Below are 17069 nucleotides of genomic sequence, written 5' to 3'. Positions count from 1 at the left end.
CGAAACGTCGGTTTATATTCGTACTATATGGCGCTATATAGCAGAAGGTGGGAAATTTCATGTAACAGATTGTCACAATTCAATTCTGTTTACGTGGAAGGTCTTTTAGAATTTTGGATTATTTCATTTGTTGGTAAGTTTTGTGTCGAAACGTCAGTTCTATGATAGATGCTGTAGAGTCCGTAAACATGTAACCTCTGTCTGTCTGAATGTGATTCTGAGCTTAGGGATGGTCTTCACTTGTCTAACTCGGTACTGCATGTTGACTACCATATCCATGAGTGATACAGACTTCCGTATTCAGAGCCAGGGGGATCAATAAAGGCCGGATATGTCTGTGTGTTTTGCCCAGCACCGCTCAGTCTTTGGGCAACTAACCGTTCTGCAAGAAATAATGGAAACCCCGAGTGGCATCGGCCCTTGTGACCAATCTTAGATATTTCTAATATAAATGCCGATATACAAGGGAGTCAGTGAATAGGTCACAAACTGATATAAAAAGTAAAACATGTGATATTCGTACCTGGAAATAAACATTTATTTCTCGATATATCCTCCATCAACATTAATACACTTGTCCCATCGCTTTAGCAGTGCGTCGAAACCCACAGCACAGAAGTCTCGGCCACTTCCGCAGATCCGTTACCATCTTTTCGTCATCAGCAAAACGTTTGCCAGCGAGTCTGAACCACTTTGCGCGACAAACACTTCCACCTTAAACAGGACACATTTCTTTATGAATATCCTTTGCATTTAACCCTTTTGCCCACAAAAGAACGCACAACAGAACGCTGGTCTTCAGTAATATACTCCTCAAGCACGGTAGCCATTTTGACTACTGAAATCAGCCACTGAACATGCGCATGCGTGTCTGCTACCTTGACAATCATGAAGCTGGACTGTGCTGCTACCTAGTGATACACATAGAAACACTATTACGTCCATTGCAGCTGTTTTACTTCCATTTGTGACAGATTTACTGACTCTCCCGCAGAACGAAGATAATCTGAAATTAAAGTTCTAAACGCAGTGCTGTGAAAGCATATAATATTCATTTTATTTTTATGAAAAAGTGAAGGCAGGGTAAAGTTGCCACTTTGCTTAATTAATTAAGTACTACGCTATGAAGGCGTATGGAAAACGGAGGCAAGCTCCTCCATTGGCATCAGCACTAGATGTGACTCCAGATAGGCCTGTGATAAAGGAGTCAGGTATAACCTCAAATTATACCTTGTAATTGTCGACGCGCAAGCAATATTTCAATAATGGCGTGTGGGTATGCTTGATGATGTACCTTTATATCAAGGGTTCACTTGACTAGATCCTTTAAAGCGCGCCCACATTACTCGTGCTCGTGTGACTCGCTATGCTCGCGAGTAATGTGGACGATATGACAAGTCACGAGACAAGCAAATTTTTAATTTAAAAACTATAGCCAATAAATTAAAATACGACTACAGCCTATACACACTACGAGTAAATATACGGATCCTCATGAGCGAGCAACTGAATGAGTGTGGACGAAGATTTACGAGCACAGATAAAAGCCAGACGAGTCTCCCAACGAGCACAAGCGTGGCGAGCGCGAGCACGAGCACGAGTAATGTGGACGTGCCTACCGATTACTCTTGCCGAGGTTTTTGTGGTTTTCTCACTACCTCTAGATACATTCCGGGATAATTCCTTCAAATAGGCCACGACCACTTCATTTACAGTTTGTTTTTCGCTGTCCAGTAATTCGACACTGTGTAATCCTAGTTAGAGCGTAGTCCAGTAAACCACAAGTAAATGAGTTATTAAATAACAAATCTAGTCTTTCCAGTCTAGAAAACTGAAATTAACGGCTGTGAGAATTCGTTGCACTGACCATATGACACCCTCTATCCGCTAAAGCTGGCACTACTTCACCGACAATCGGCGGTCGCTCGGTCAGTATAGTTCGCTTGCGGACTACATGCCACGGAGTCGTTCCTTATCATTTTCGAACCTAAAGTGAAAAGTAAAGCATAGTTTTCGAAGATCTCTTAGCATGCGCTGTTTCAAGGCTCACGAATAAGTAGTTGTTATTACTGATAATATTGTCACGTATTTATGTGTGTTCGTTGATTGAACATCGGATTTTTGGCACAACTCGGAACTACAAGTAATTACAGCACCACTGCTGATCTCCACACTCTACAGTTCACTAGAGCGCCCGCTAATCCTTTTTCAGCCGCTCCCTGGCAACGGCTTCTAACAGTGGAGGTAGCGCCATCTATTTCCAGCCTCCCTTGCAGAGCTGAACTCTCGACTTCCAATCCTCAGCTCTGTGACGCACACGCGCGCGCGCGCGCGCGCGCGCACACACACACACACACACACACACACACACACACACACACACACACACGGTCATCACTTCAGCTGGCCTGGGGCCCTCGTTATATAGCTTCGGCTCTGATTCAACAGAAAACACTGTTTACAACAATTCCTCTGTTGTTGTGGGCGTGTTGACCGATCCGTTGCCTAGAAAGGACGTTTGTTTGTTCGTTCATTTCATAGCAACGGCTGTATTCGTTGCAATATGAAAATGAAACGCATGACGCAGGTATGGCCTACGGCGATTTAACTTTCGTGAAAATCAACCACGTGGTTCAGAATTTGGCGCGGGGAATACCCAGACACCATAGTGACCTCATCAGCCTACTTTTTCCTTATGGAATTAAATTAGGATGAAAGGGAAACTTTTGGACTGGACTGGATTGCCTTGGGATAGGGACCGACTTTAGATTTCTGTATATAATGATGCATCTTGGGGGGCTTGTGTGGATTTTTTTTAATAGTTGAATAGCTATCGACTACTGAGGGGAAGCTCACTTGACGCCGGTCCTCTCCCACTTTAATGTTTGTGATTGCAGAACTGAAGAGTATTCGTACCACATACCAGCCTCAGCATTTGGATTTAACTGTGCATAAAGAAATTCGTTGCTTTGGAAATGCAAAACCTCTTGAAGAGTCCACTAGAACCGTTCGTAAAGCAGAATTTTGTAGTATTCACGCATGTTCCGTGAAAATATAATACTTATTTTAATAAAAAAAAAAGTAAAGCTACCCCTGTACCAGGCCGTGAAGGCCCATAGGATTGTGAGACGTTGAGGTTCCCACATTATCTAGACAATCGGCTCAAAGATTGTGGTAAGGTTGTCAGTCTTGCGCGCCGGCCGCGCTTTACTCCCCAGGAAAATTGATTATTTAACTCCTGGTACTCATTTCTATTAGAGCCTGAGTAAACCCCAGGGCCATAGTGCGGCCGGAAGGATTAGGTCAATTGAAAAAATCCAATGACCTCATCGGTATGGATGTTAGAAAACATGTTCTGGTAAATCGGATTGGATTAAACTGGATGTATGCTATTGACAGACGGTTGCTTTGACAGCAGGGAGTTTGTATTCACCCGTCGCGCATTTAAGCTGCTTGGAGTTCACGTAACTGAATCCAGTTTTTCTCGTGCGAGACATAAGGCGGCCTTGTCCTCAGACCCGAGGCCGTCTGAATTATGCACACTGCCACCTTCTGGTATTTACTTGGCGTGTAATATTATACAGAGGTTATTGCATCTTGATGACCACTTTGCGTGTACTGCCGTTTCTCTTTTGTTGTTACAAGACTTTTCATGCCTGCGTACTCCCACACGGGTCCGTATACCCGTGAAACCTACAAGATAATGTTCTTAATTTAATTTCAAAATATGAATAATATTCATAATGGGGGAACCCGGTACAGGCGGTCTCGAGTTCGAGACAAAATCCAGAATTTGGTGAATACGAGGTTCCCATTATTTTTGTAGTTGAACTGTACATCCCTGTACATCGATAGGGGGTGGAAATCCCTCCCTCTGGATGTGGCAAGTGAGAAAATGCCGAGGTAAATTACAGTTGATTCATGTTTATGTAGATATGCTTTAAGAAAGTGGGTGTGATTGGCTGAACAGGTTAGATCGGGTGGGAGAAACAAACATGTATTGCATTGGCGGGCAGAATTGCCACATGGAAGACATGATTGAGACAGTATTATAATGGTTTGGATTTAGCTGGCTGTGTACAAGACGAAGAGTTGAGGTTTCGTGTTCTAGGAGTTGACGCTTTGGTTAGGTTTCACCTACGTGTGCGGACTATTGAGAAGGGGTTTTGAAAGCCGCTCGGATCCAAGCATTCGAACGACAAAAATGTGATATAGATGTGATAATGTGCTGCCTGGTCAAGGGACCGTGACAGGTGACGTAAGTCGGGGAAGACCCCCGTCAAGGACTTCATCTACCACGGATCTCATAAAATAACTCAGTAATTCCGGCCTCCACACAGGGAAGCCAGCGTTTAACCTTAATTAAGTCAGTAGCAGCCTCCGTGGTCTAGAGGTAACGTTCCCACCTCATGACTCGTAGCACGCGGGTTCAAATACCCGGCGGAGGTCGTAGAATTTTTAAGGGCGGAAAAATTCAGGGAACAAGTCCTCCGGGAGGGACTTCAAGCCGTGGGTCACGTGTCGTAACTTTACGGCACGTAAAAGAACCTCATATCCCCAAAGGAGGTCACTGAGCCAAATTACGGACGTTTCCCGCCCAACAGCAGTCACTAATACCTCCGGTAGATGGGGGAAGCATTATAGATACCTCTCAGCTAGTAGAGCCGATCTCGCTGGCTGGGCGGGACTGATGGTAAGCACCAGTACCGGTAGGATATAGAGACTGGTAGAAATCATAGAGGGAAGCACAATGGACCAATACAGGTCTAAGTGCATGGGGAAACCCACCCTCTCCAATAACTAACTAACTAATTAAGTCAGTAGTGGAAGAAATTTTGACAGTGTTTAATTAATTGCTTATTTACATTAATAATTAAACTGTTACTCAGACTACAGTTTCTCCTAAACATTGATAACATTCTATTACTTAGCTTTATCTTATGCATTCAGTCGGAAAGAAAGCGCTCTGTTGGATTAGAACGAACCGCTGTAATTCTGAAGTTCTGTAACGCACACAGGATGTAGTTTTTCTTTGATTATATATGCCTATGTCATTGTAGGGTGTAAGTTTCCGTACCATATCTACATATAAAGTCGAATTATCTTTATACATATAAGAATTCTGACCTGCATGTAGTGAAACTTTAATAATAAAGGCACGTTCTTCCATGATCTCGAGGAAGTATCATTTTTATATGTGGTTGGTTATTTTTATAAATGCAGCTTTTGTATAGACGTCTTTCTGTAAGTTTGTTGTACGCATTTCAGTGGCTGTTCGTCTTGCAGTACTGTAACGTTAGTCTTCGCGAGGCGTTACAGTACTGGCCATTGTTTGATTTCACTTTATTATAATGCGCCATTAAAGTGGTCCAAAAAGATAGGATCGAGGCGGTATTGTATCGGACAGTTATGTAATTAACATTGTTGGGGGAAAATGAGGATGACGAACAACCGTAATGGATTATTGGTCAGTGTTACATAATAACCTTGTATCATACATTCCGTTTTTGCATAGTACGTAACTTTCATAGATTCTTCCGTTTCGGAGCAGCCGTTCGGGTCCGTTATCGCGGGTATTGTATCTCAGTTCGACATGGCGTATGGGATGTAGTGTGCCCCTCTAAATTAATTGTGGATTTGTAGTATCTGTTGTAATTTATCTTTCGTGACCTAGGTGGAAGCACAATCCGGTATTTGTTGGGTTGAAGAAGTTCGTTGTTTGAATCCTGTGGACACGCGTAGCGCTAGCGTCTTTCAGCTGGATGGATCGATATGGCACGACGTCAGTTTTTTTGTGCTATAATCCGAGTGTTCGCTTCATTAACTCTCGTCCGATGATTTGATAAATTCTTCGTAGTTATATTTATTTCAGCTGGTTTCCTCATTGTTGTCTTACAGTAATGGCTACTGTTGATTAATGCTCTTGATTGGCTAATGATTCAAAACGAGGAAGAAAAAAGGAACATCAGTCACACTTATTGACCAGATAGCAAATGAGAAACACAATTGTTTAACCAAGTCGATATTCCGAGTCCAATGGAACTTATGAAGTAACAGTTAATATATAATTTTAATAATAATTACGCTTGAGCTTCACGATATATTATACCCGATATTTATGGCAGCTTTAAGTTTCCTTTAATTTATTTTAAATCACTGAAAGATTTGATATTAGCACTACAAGTGATTTAAGTGGCGGATGGTTTATATATCGAAGTTCTGTCGATATGTGGATGGGTGTAGCGTCGTCAGCGTCGAGACGACAGCAGACACCGCCGCCGTGGGCAGTTTTTTTGCATATCTCGCGTATCGGGGCAGACGTCATTGTTAGTTAAGACAGCGCATAATGCATGATATCGTCCATAAATCTTTCGGTGATAATGTACCGTAGTTCTGTGATATACGGCGGGTCATAAAACCAGTTCTTGCTAAAAAAGAAGAGGTTTCGCGTGAAATTGTGTTGTAAATAAATGGGTTATTTTTTGTTTTAGGACTCGATTCTGTGAGTGCTATATCGTCTGCCATAAATTAATAAAGTCTGAAATTCGTGTTTAGTTCTATGTACGTGTAATCACGCGATCCATAAATAACATTGGAGTAATGACAGTCATTTTTAAGATAAAAATATGTCATGAAGTAGTTATGAGTCTTCCTAATTCAGTAATTGATAATTATGTATGAAATACATGAATGAAAACTCTCTGTAATTACATGATGGAGAAACACGTTTACTTTGTAGTAATATATAAGTAAATAAGCGTTTATATAATTTGTGAATTGGAGGAAAATAATACGTCTTGAGATAAACGACACCTTCCATTGATTGCATAATGCAGTTTGGTGGTGCATTTAGTTACCAGACAGAGCCTGATTCATGGTGTGAGCCTCTGAATTTAGTGAAGAAAAAAAGTAAACCTGTGGCTGTTGTTGCACCATCTTCTGTAGTTGAAAAGAATAATCCTGAGAAAGAAATCTGCAAAGCAGATTCAACCGAACCTGTGATAAAGGAATCTGATGATATTGCTCCAGTGGATTTTGATGATAATTCTGGCAAGTTGGACAGCATTAGTCACCTTAAGGGTTCGGACAGTGCCAGACCCACAGGAATGTTAGAAGCGTTGCTTACTAGGAAAGACCCGAGTCAGTTGCAGAGGAACAGTGATTTGACCCAAAATAATCACAACAGTGAAAAGAGAAAAAATGGAGATGCGAAAGTCTCTGGCGGAGATCAGAAGAGTGGGAATGATAGCAAAAGGACCTCACCGGCCGAACACGCTGGATCATATCCCGGCATGCTCGGTGGCTTTGACCCTCTGAGACCTGACGGACTATACTCCATGATCCATAGCCTTGCTGCATGCGAGCACAAGTTCTTGACGGCTTTATATATGAACAGTCTGATGAGTGCTGCTGTGGCCACACCGCCTGGTGTCATGCACCCACCAGCACTGGGGTTTGGGTTCCCACCAGCGCCCAGTTACTTTGTTGGCTATGAAAACTCTGCGCTTGCTGAAGCCTGTCGCAGCAGCCTGGTTGCCAACAATGCCCCCATCATGAACAACTTGCTCTCATTTGCCGACACACAACACAGATTGTGGCAGATGGTGAACTGGCAGCAAGATAGGATAGGCCCCAACACTGCAGATACCTGTAACACCACCGTATCCTCAACAGTGGATCCTGAAAGAAGAAACAGTATTACTCCAGAACCGGCTGTGTCCAGTATTGTAATACCCATGCCCCATTTGATGACCTCAGTGCCTATGTCCGATGGAAGCATGTTGCCGCAGAAGCCGAAGCCCCATCCAAAGCGGTAATTGTTCCAGAAGCTCACGTAGCTGTAGTGACAGAAACATAACTGATTGTAGTGTTGCTATGTGAAATGAATGTGTAACTCTCCAGTGTTAATAATGGATTATCTTTACAGTATGGAAATTGAATTAGGATGGCCTAATTTATTGTGCATAAAGTCTTAGAAACGATAGAATCAGTTTTAAAAATAATTTATTTTCATATCTCATGAATAACTCCTTTTATACAGTTAAAGAATTTTTGGAGCATACAGTAAATAATTAATTACAGTGTTTAGGTTTGTATTGTCTATCTGCCTTGTTTGTTTGTGTTATGCTTGTGACCAGTTTCATGCCCATTGTATTTTTGACATGTGAAATGTATGTATGTAATGAAACCTCAATGTGGTGACATAGGGCACTAGGTAGTGTTTAACAGGTAGAGTGCGGACACATTTTATATACAGAGTTTAAAATGACGTGAACTCCCAAAAATTCTGCAATACCTCCCTATAAGAAAACTTTTCTTTGTTTGAATTATGGGAGGTCTTCAGGGATGCATCCCTCTTTGTATATAGAACTGAAATTCAGAGACAGTAATGTGGCCATTCTATTGTTAAACTATTTCAAACACAGATTACACTAAACATTCATGAGTCTGGAGTAATTGATGGGACTGGTCATCTGGATTAAGCAATAATTCGGATTAGTGAAGCTAAAGGCAGCAAAAAAAAAACAAAAAAACAAAAAAAAAAACTAACTAACTAACTAACTAACAACACAATCGTCTATGTATTCACAGTCCGTCGATATTGCAACAATTGTTTATTCACCATTTGCCACTTAACACAGTGTAACAGTTGGATGCATTAAAACACCTGAAGACCGCCATTTATAGCTAAAACATGTTGTGTTAAGTGTTAAATGGTGAATAAACATTGGTTGCATTATTGATGGGCTGTGAATACATAGACGTATGGTTAAAAGTTTTGCAACAGGATGCTGAAATACAGAATTAGAACACAATGGAAAATTTAATTATATAAGCAATGCTGATCAAAATAAATAAATATAATTATAGAGTCTTTATTTAAAATATTATATTTATTTATATATTCTTCGACAGAAGACTCAGAAGTTGTACGCAATTTGCAGTTTTAATGTAATAATGCAGGTTTGAAGCAACTGTCAAGTTTTTTCCAAACAGACAAGTGACTAATATGCCTTCATAAATGTCATATGTAAAGTATGTACTCAACTATGAACAGCATTTATCATATCCAGATTAGCGAGGGCTCACTGTAGTTTGCTGCTGTCATACAGCGCACTAGCCATATGAGTTTGGTTTCTTCAAAGAATTAAAATCATGGACCATGTATTTCTTTTGAACACTTTCGTACACGATGTGTTTGTCTCCTTATGACACTCAATTTAATCGCGTTGAAGTCTTCTCATTATGCCGAAAGTGAAATTTGAAATTCTTTCATATTAAAAAGTAATTGAACTCTTTTGTATTGTGGGCCGTTGACTTTTCCTAACATTTTTACTTGTAGTTTACATTAATTTAGCTTGATAATGTGGTTTGTAGGTATGGTGACAGGTTTGTTATGTTCATGTACAGTTAATTACCAACAGATCATGAACAAGGTATAGGGAAGTTATCTTCTGGAAACAGCTGTTTATTCATATGTAGTGCTTACAAAATATTTGCCATTTACAGGCTTCTGCTGTCGTCGTCGAAACAGGTTTGTTGCCCTTGGTGTGTGCTTGTGATTCAGGCAGTGACTTGCAAGATTTTATTACAGAGCATTTGAGTTGCTTGTCGCTTATGAATTTAAGCCTGATTTCAGCTTCATTCAAATAATTTTATCATCACAGTAAACTACACAGCTAATTAAGAACCAAGGTTCATGTTAACAGAACTTCATAATAGCTTGATTTAATTGCAGGTCATCTTCATTAGACCAGAAAAATTCCACCTCCTCGGCAACGGAGGGATCAAAAGCTCAGGACTCTGGCCAAACGAGTAATAACCAAGGTATCTTATGTGCTTTCACTTTTTCCTTGATATGTAGCTTTGTTTTCAGACAGAAGATGTGATCATCACCATTATTTTTATCCTGTTCATAATGAAAACTCCTGTAAATTAAGAATTGTGAACAAAGATAAAGAAGCAAGCCCCATTATTAATAATAACATTGTATTTAGCATCATATTATGTATAGAATACACAAAAAAAGACAATCTGCAGTTTTATGAGCCTATTATTAGGGTATCAGCCAGGGCAAAGTGTGTTTTTTTGTCCTGTAATAAATGTTTGAACGCGTAAAGGAGCCAACTGGAACAGAGTCATAAAATAACTACAGAAGTAGAAGTCCTCGTTGTTCACCCCGCTTAAGGTTACATTCCACATCAGTAAAAGTAAAGTTATCCCTGTAACAGGCCGTGGAGGCCCATAGGGCTCTGAGACATTGAGACTCCCACATTTTCTAGACAATCAACTCACAGATGGCGATGAGGTTGTCAGCCTTACACGCCGCCCTTTATCCCAAAGAATATTCCTGGTACTCAGTTATGTTAGAGGCTGAGTCGACTTCAGGGGTCATATTGCGGCTGGAAAGATTAGGTAAATTGAAAAGCTCCACCTTATTAGGGTTCGATTCCACGAACTTCCGGCTTTTGGTGTAGTGCCTCAACCAACTATCAGTATCGCAATATATTGTAGCTGAAGCTTTAAAGAAGGAAGTATACCGAGATTAAGAAATTACATTCTTCTCCTGTAAGTAAAGGAAAATCGCTGTTCCCACAGTTCAGTAATTTAATTCCATGTGTGTATGCTTTATATGACCTGCCACTGGTCTGTATAAGAGATCACATTTTGCTGTTCTTGGACAATAATTTGTGTTTTGTTTCAGATAAAAAGAAGCCACACATCAAGAAGCCGCTAAATGCCTTCATGCTGTACATGAAGGAGATGCGGGCGAAGGTGGTGGCAGAATGCACACTTAAGGAGAGTGCAGCTATCAACCAAATACTGGGCCGACGGGTAAGTGGAGCCCAGAAAGTTCAAAACTGTTTTAGATCCTGCGCTGTTGAACTCCAATCTTTATAAACTGCTATTTGCGGTGGTATATTGAGGGTGTCACTAAATCAAAATAAGTTTTTTTTTCTAAATTCATAAAATGTAGTTCCACGCTTACAGATAGATAATGGTGAAGCAGTGGATGCATTTTTTGTGTCTTGTGAATCTGCTAGAAATTTATAAAATTGTTAACTTTTGAAGACACTCTGTGTTAAGTGGATGTACATGTCTAATTCCTTGATATGGAATCAACCTTCACCATTTGATAGCTCTTTCTTCTGCTTAAGAATTTCGTTGCATTTGTGGAAACCAAATGTATTTGTTGAATTCACAAAACTCAGCTGTTGTAAACAAGGTGAATCTAGTCTGCAGTTTCAGGTACTCTTTATGTAAGGTTCCCATTCAATTGTAGGTCTCCCTAATGACCTTTTTCCTTGAGTTTTTTTGCCATTTTTTTATATCTCCATTTCGGTTGTGTCCCCCATGTAGCTCATCCATCTTCATGTAATTAATTACCCTAACAGTTCAGCAGAAGCTCCCCACAAAATAATATTCTCCATTCCTTTGTTTACTTCATTAGGTCCAAATATCAGATTCCCTCAGTCTCCTCTTTCTTCACAGTGAAGGCTCAGAATTTCAAGACTGTATAAAAGAACATTTGTAATTATACAAAGCTTTCCTTGAAAGACTGAATTGCCTCACCCTCTCAAAGTTAACCTGTGAGCTAGAATGTTGACTTTCATTGATCAAGAAAAGGCAGTCTAGCATCGAATTTAATGTGCCGTGCATTACAAACACTGACTTACTTCTGAAAGGAGGAGCTTCATAACTTGTACTCTTCTCCAAGTATAATTAGAATGATCAAGTCAAGGAGGATTAGGTGGGCATGGCATGTAGCGCGAATGGGGGAGATGAGGAATGTGTATAGGATATTGGTGGGAAAGCCAGAAGGTAAGAGGCCAGTGGGAAGACCAAGGCATAGGTGGGTGGACAATATTAAAATGGATCTTCATCATATGATGGGATGGTATGGATTGGATTGATCTGGCTCAGGATATCCTGAGTAGCTGCAGAATTGGCGGTTTCTCCAGAATGGATCAGATCCATGAGTGAGTAAGTAAGTAAGAAAGACATACTTCTGAATGCCTAGGTTTTTTGGAATTTGTCCATCATCTGTAATTTTTTAAAAACTAGAGAACTGAGTGTTTTGGGAACTGGGTGGATCAAAAAATCTAGTAATTCTGAGTGTTATACACCTTCATGAGAACCCTTTAGAGTGTACTGACATACTTTTCTTAATGTATATAATTTTTTTTAAAAGAGAACATCACAGTGGACGCTTCAATATTTCTGCTCTTAAAGTAACTCCAGGTATCTCATAAAAATTATTAGATACAAGTTTGAGTTCACTTACCTTTAGAGGTGTAATTGTTTCATAATTGTTGTGCTTAAAATCAGCCAGTATATGGGGATTATTTGAGTGTAGTTTAGTGTTTCGATTTCTCCACCTCCTGCAGTTAGAAATCTCATGGATTTTAGTCAGATTCAAGTTTGAGTTCGCTTCCTTGTTAGGTGTAATTGTTTCATAAATGTTGTGCTTAAAATCAGCCAGTATGTGGGGATCATTTGAGTGCAGTCTTGTGTTTCGATTTCCCCGCCTTCCACAGTTAGAAATCACATGGATTTTAGTCTGCAGACTTCTTCAGTTTCTTGAACCTGTATAATTTTATATGTCACCCATGGATGGAACATTTTTGTCAGGACTGGTACTTACGTGCTCTGGTTGTGTCAGGGAGGATTCACAAGGTGAATATTCTAACCTAGCTCCAGTTTCATCATTTTGTTTCTTTCAAATTGTGGGTTATGTGTATTGATTTTCAGTGGAATATGTCTGTCAATTTTCCAGGACTGTATGTGAAAAGTTGTACAGTAAATTCTGTTTATCCTCGTCTGTGCAGGTCCGTTATGGGCACTTCATCATCATCATCAGTAATCTGTCAAGACGACAGGTCCACAGTCTCTTTCAAAACAATTCCTCCACTTAATGCGATCTAGAGCTTTCTCCTTCAAATGACAGTATCCTCTTCTGTCCCCAAGGTCATCCAGCATCTTCTTACGTCTTCTTCCTCGTCTTCTTGTCACTTCTATCCGCCCATCTATCTTTCCTTCGATAGCTTNTCACTAGTTTCTTCCTCAAATTCAAGTCCAATTTGCTGGTGTAAAAAGATTCTTCTTCTTGCTAAATGCAGCTTTTGCCATGGCAATCCTGGATTTAATTTCACTAGTACACCTTCCATCATCTGTTAACAAGCTACCCAAATATTTAAAACATTTCACATTCTCCACTTGTTTTTGGTCTATCTTTATTGAGACTGGGGTTGGTTGTCTCGAAATTTTCATTACTTTTGTTTTCTCCACATTCATTTGCATGCCATAGCACCTTCCAATTTCAATTAGTCTATCAATCATGCCCTGTAGCACAGTTTCTTCCTTAGCCATTAACACAAGGCACTTAGACATAATAAATTTTATGTCTGCTTAGAGGTTTCTCAGAAGCGACAGCCATTACCACAGAGTAGTGCAAATCAAATTAAATGCGTGAAAATGCGAAACCTTTTATAATGACCATGTATTTACTCTACATAACTGATGTAACACTGTATCCAGGTATATGAAAATTTAAATGGAGTTTGTTCATACACACATCTGAAGTAAGAATTACATTTTTTTTATTAAAAATTACAGGCATAGTGATAGTTACTTATGATGGACTATCAGTTAGTTAGTTAGTTAGTTAGTTAGTTAGTTAGTTAGTTAGTTATTGGAGAGGGTGGGTTTCCCCATGCACTTAGACCTGTATTGGTCCATTGTGCTTCCTTCTATGATATTCTACCAGTCTCTATACCCTACTGATACTGGTGCGTACCATCAGTCCTGACCGAGCCAGCGGGTTCGGCCTCCACTGGCTTGGCGGTATCCATAATGCTTCTCCCATCTATCAGAGGTGTTAGAGACTACTGTTGGGTGGGAAACGTCCTTGAATTTGGCTCATTGACCTCCTTTGGAGATATGAGGTTCTTTTACGTGCCGTAAAGCTACGACACGGGACCCACGGCTTAAAGTCCCTCCCGGAGGACTTGTTCCCTGAATTTTTCCGCCCTTAAAAATTCGGCGACCTCCGCCGGGTTTGAACCTGCGTACCACGAGTCATGAGGGGAGAATGTTACCTCTAGACTACAGAGGCCGCTTGGACTATCAGTTACATTACTGCTGATCTGTAAATTTATTTTATATGTGTGTATATAAATAGAAGTGGTTAAAGAGATGTAGGTGTAATGCATTCTACATAGTTCATTTTTTCTTGTTCCTTTCAATTGCCTACTTTTCTGCTTTGGGGGGGTCTGGTGGTAGGTTTTTCTTTATGTCCTTTGTACAGAATATCTGTTCATCTGGGCAGAGGTATTGCACTTGGTTTTCTTTTCTCTTGTCTCCGAAAAAACTCAAAAAATATTGTGCGCTTGAAGTATTAGAGTTCCTGACATTTGGCTGCAACATTGAGCTGTATGTCCTCTTTTCTGGCCACCATATTCATCTTTATATTATCCTATTGTGGGGAGGGGACGTGTAATCTTGTCCTACATAGGATCCTATCTTTGCTCTTGACAGGAGGAAAAGATCATATCCGGAGGTATGGCTTCGACATAACAAGCAGAATTCCAATTGGTTCCTTTTTCATTGAAATTAAGTGCATACAAGCATCTCTCTGGATAATTTGCTCATGGTAAACTTCATGTCTCTTCCATTCACTATACATATTAAGTGATTGGCACTGAATTATTTCTGTATGGCTTGTAACTCCTTTTTGTAAGAATTAGTTTTGTTATGAACTCACTAAAAAGTTGTGTGAATTTGACATGTGCTTCAGTGTGACCTCTGCAGTGGGGATGCCTTTTTGAGTGTACATATATTTCGCATTTCTCAAGTCCAAAATACAAGGGACATGAAACTGGTCACAAGCATAACAAACAAACAAACAAACAAAGCAGAAAGACAATACAAAGCTAAAAAACATGGTAACTAATTATGTACTGTGTGCTCCAAAAATTCATCAGTTGTATAAAATGATATATGAATATAAATTATTTTTAAAATTGATTTATGTCCTTTCTAAGACTTTGACAGTGGTGAACTTTCAATTTCATAACAGCTAGGAATTTTGTGATCATTTGAGTAAATATTTAATTCATGCAAGACGTCATACGAGGAAATTGGTCGGCTATTTGTTACAAATACCATGATAAAGAGTTTCTCTTTTAGAGTTAGTAGTGCAACTACCTTCTGTCTTGCAGTGATGGTAATGATGCCATTATGCCTCATGTCTGTAGGGAAGCACCAGCCATCCTGATTTAGAGGTTATCTATCACGCCTGCTTTCTATACTGGCAGTTCAGACTTCATTCTTAGTCTGGAGGTCAGATGTCCAGGTTGAGGACTTCGACAGTTTTTAGGAAAATACTGGGACATTACAAGGGGCACGCGGTAGTGTAGTCGGTTGAGGCACTATGCTACAAGCTGGAAGGTCACAGGATCAAATCCCAATGAGGTCATTGATTTTTTCAATTTACATAATCCTTCCGGCTGCACTGTGGCCCTGGGGTCAACTCAGCCTCTAACAGAAATGAGTACCAGGAATATTCTTGGGAGTAAAGGGCGGCCGGTGCATCAGGCTGACGACCTTACCGCCATCTCTGAACTGATTGTCTAGAAAATGTGGGAACCTCAACATTTCACAACCCTGTGGGCCTCCAGGGCCTGTTACAGGGATACCTTTACTTACTTTACTGGGATATTACCTTAACAATGGACCGTGACATCTTTTTTCTTAGTTCATCATTATAAGCCATCCTTTGATTTGGTGCTATATGACTTACACATTAAAGCAGCATTGCTGAGTAGACTGCATAGATAAGACTTATGAGGGAACACTGTAATTTCATTTTCTTATCTCTAATTTTTGTGATTAGCAAAGTGTAGAATGCATTCATGGTGGGAGGTTCCCAAGTGTAATTTAGGGCACTGTTTGCAGCCCACTGTTTTAACTAACTTCAGGGTTTGATACCATTTAGGTATATTTTTAGGTAAATTTAGATCGTGAAAACTGAAACAAACCAGTCCAGTGGCAGGTTCTAAGAACATGGTAATGAAACTTCAGGTTCCATAAAAGGTGAGTAATTTGTTGACCAGCTGATCCACTGTCAGCTTCTCTGAAACTGCTCTGTGGGGGCTAGAAATGGTGTTTTTTATCAAATGTTGGTTAAGTTGGAAATACCATTGTTTTGTGGTTTTGGTTGCATATTTAACAAGATTGATTCACCATGTGTTTGTGTACCGGAGACAGTTATGATGTAAGAGTGTTTATAATTGCTGCAGAAAAGAAACTTTTGACTTCTTTGTGAATGAATTGCACAGTTACAGATTATAAAAATAAGTAAGTGAAAATTATTGTACCTGTTCAATTAGTTTGTGTTTGGAAACCGTGTGCATCATTACAATTTTAATACTGTGTTAAAGCTTCTTTCACCCCAAGCAGCCGTTACTTTCACTGCAGATTGTGACGAGTAGTGTGTACATGTTACATATTGATTTATAGTGGCATTCGCTAACGCGGGAAGAGCAAGCAAAATACTATGAGAAGGCACGCCAGGAGCGGCAGCTTCACATGCAGCTGTATCCGGGCTGGAGTGCAAGGGATAATTATGGATACGGCGCAAAGAAGAAGAAGAGAAAGAAAGAACGATCGGCTGACCCAGGAGGTACCCTCTCCAGTAGTGCTAGAACAGCAGTTTCATAGGGGACATGACACCTCCGTGATGTGCCGAAAATACCCAGGTCGGAACTGAAAGAAAGAAAAAAAAAGTCTGGGAACTAGAATATAAAATCCTTGTTCTGTGATGTTACATCTTTTTGTCACTTTGCTGAGCAGAATAGGTTGAAGTGGGAAAAGTGCATTTGGCCTCCAGAATCCCCAAAACCCTTGAAAGGGAGATAAGATAATTCTACTCAAGAATACTGAGGGTAATGAACCCCTCCCTGGCTGTTCTTCTAGCACGACAGAGACGGAAAATCGGAACCCCCTCAAAATTATACTAAAAGAACTTTCATCTTTACAATGCTTTTTTTTTAATTTGGAACATCATA

The 17069-nt window shown here is 40.1% G+C and overlaps 1 protein-coding gene across 5 annotated transcripts in view; it reads left to right on the top strand.

Moving 5' to 3' along the window:
• Nucleotides 1–17069, top strand: part of LOC111867222 (protein pangolin, isoforms A/H/I/S) — a 480096-nt gene that overhangs the window by 452689 nt on the left and 10338 nt on the right. Inside the window, exons 1-4 of one of the 5 annotated variants that reach the window (XM_023856872.2) lie at nucleotides 5695–7813; nucleotides 9740–9828; nucleotides 10706–10836; nucleotides 16522–16684. In XM_023856872.2, the coding sequence (XP_023712640.1) occupies nucleotides 6831–7813; nucleotides 9740–9828; nucleotides 10706–10836; nucleotides 16522–16684 (1366 nt within the window). In that variant the 5' untranslated portion in view covers nucleotides 5695–6830. Of the gene's footprint in view, nucleotides 1–5694; nucleotides 7814–9739; nucleotides 9829–10705; nucleotides 10837–16521; nucleotides 16685–17069 lie in introns of those variants that run through there. The other 4 variants (XM_023856869.2, XM_023856871.2, XM_033752594.1 and 1 more) reach the window with 4 other exon arrangements.

Source organism: Cryptotermes secundus, unplaced genomic scaffold (genome assembly GCF_002891405.2).
Source record: "Cryptotermes secundus unplaced genomic scaffold, Csec_1.0 scaffold565, whole genome shotgun sequence".
Classification (NCBI taxonomy): Eukaryota; Metazoa; Arthropoda; class Insecta; order Blattodea; family Kalotermitidae; genus Cryptotermes; species Cryptotermes secundus.
This window is presented reverse-complemented; position numbering and strand designations above follow the sequence as displayed.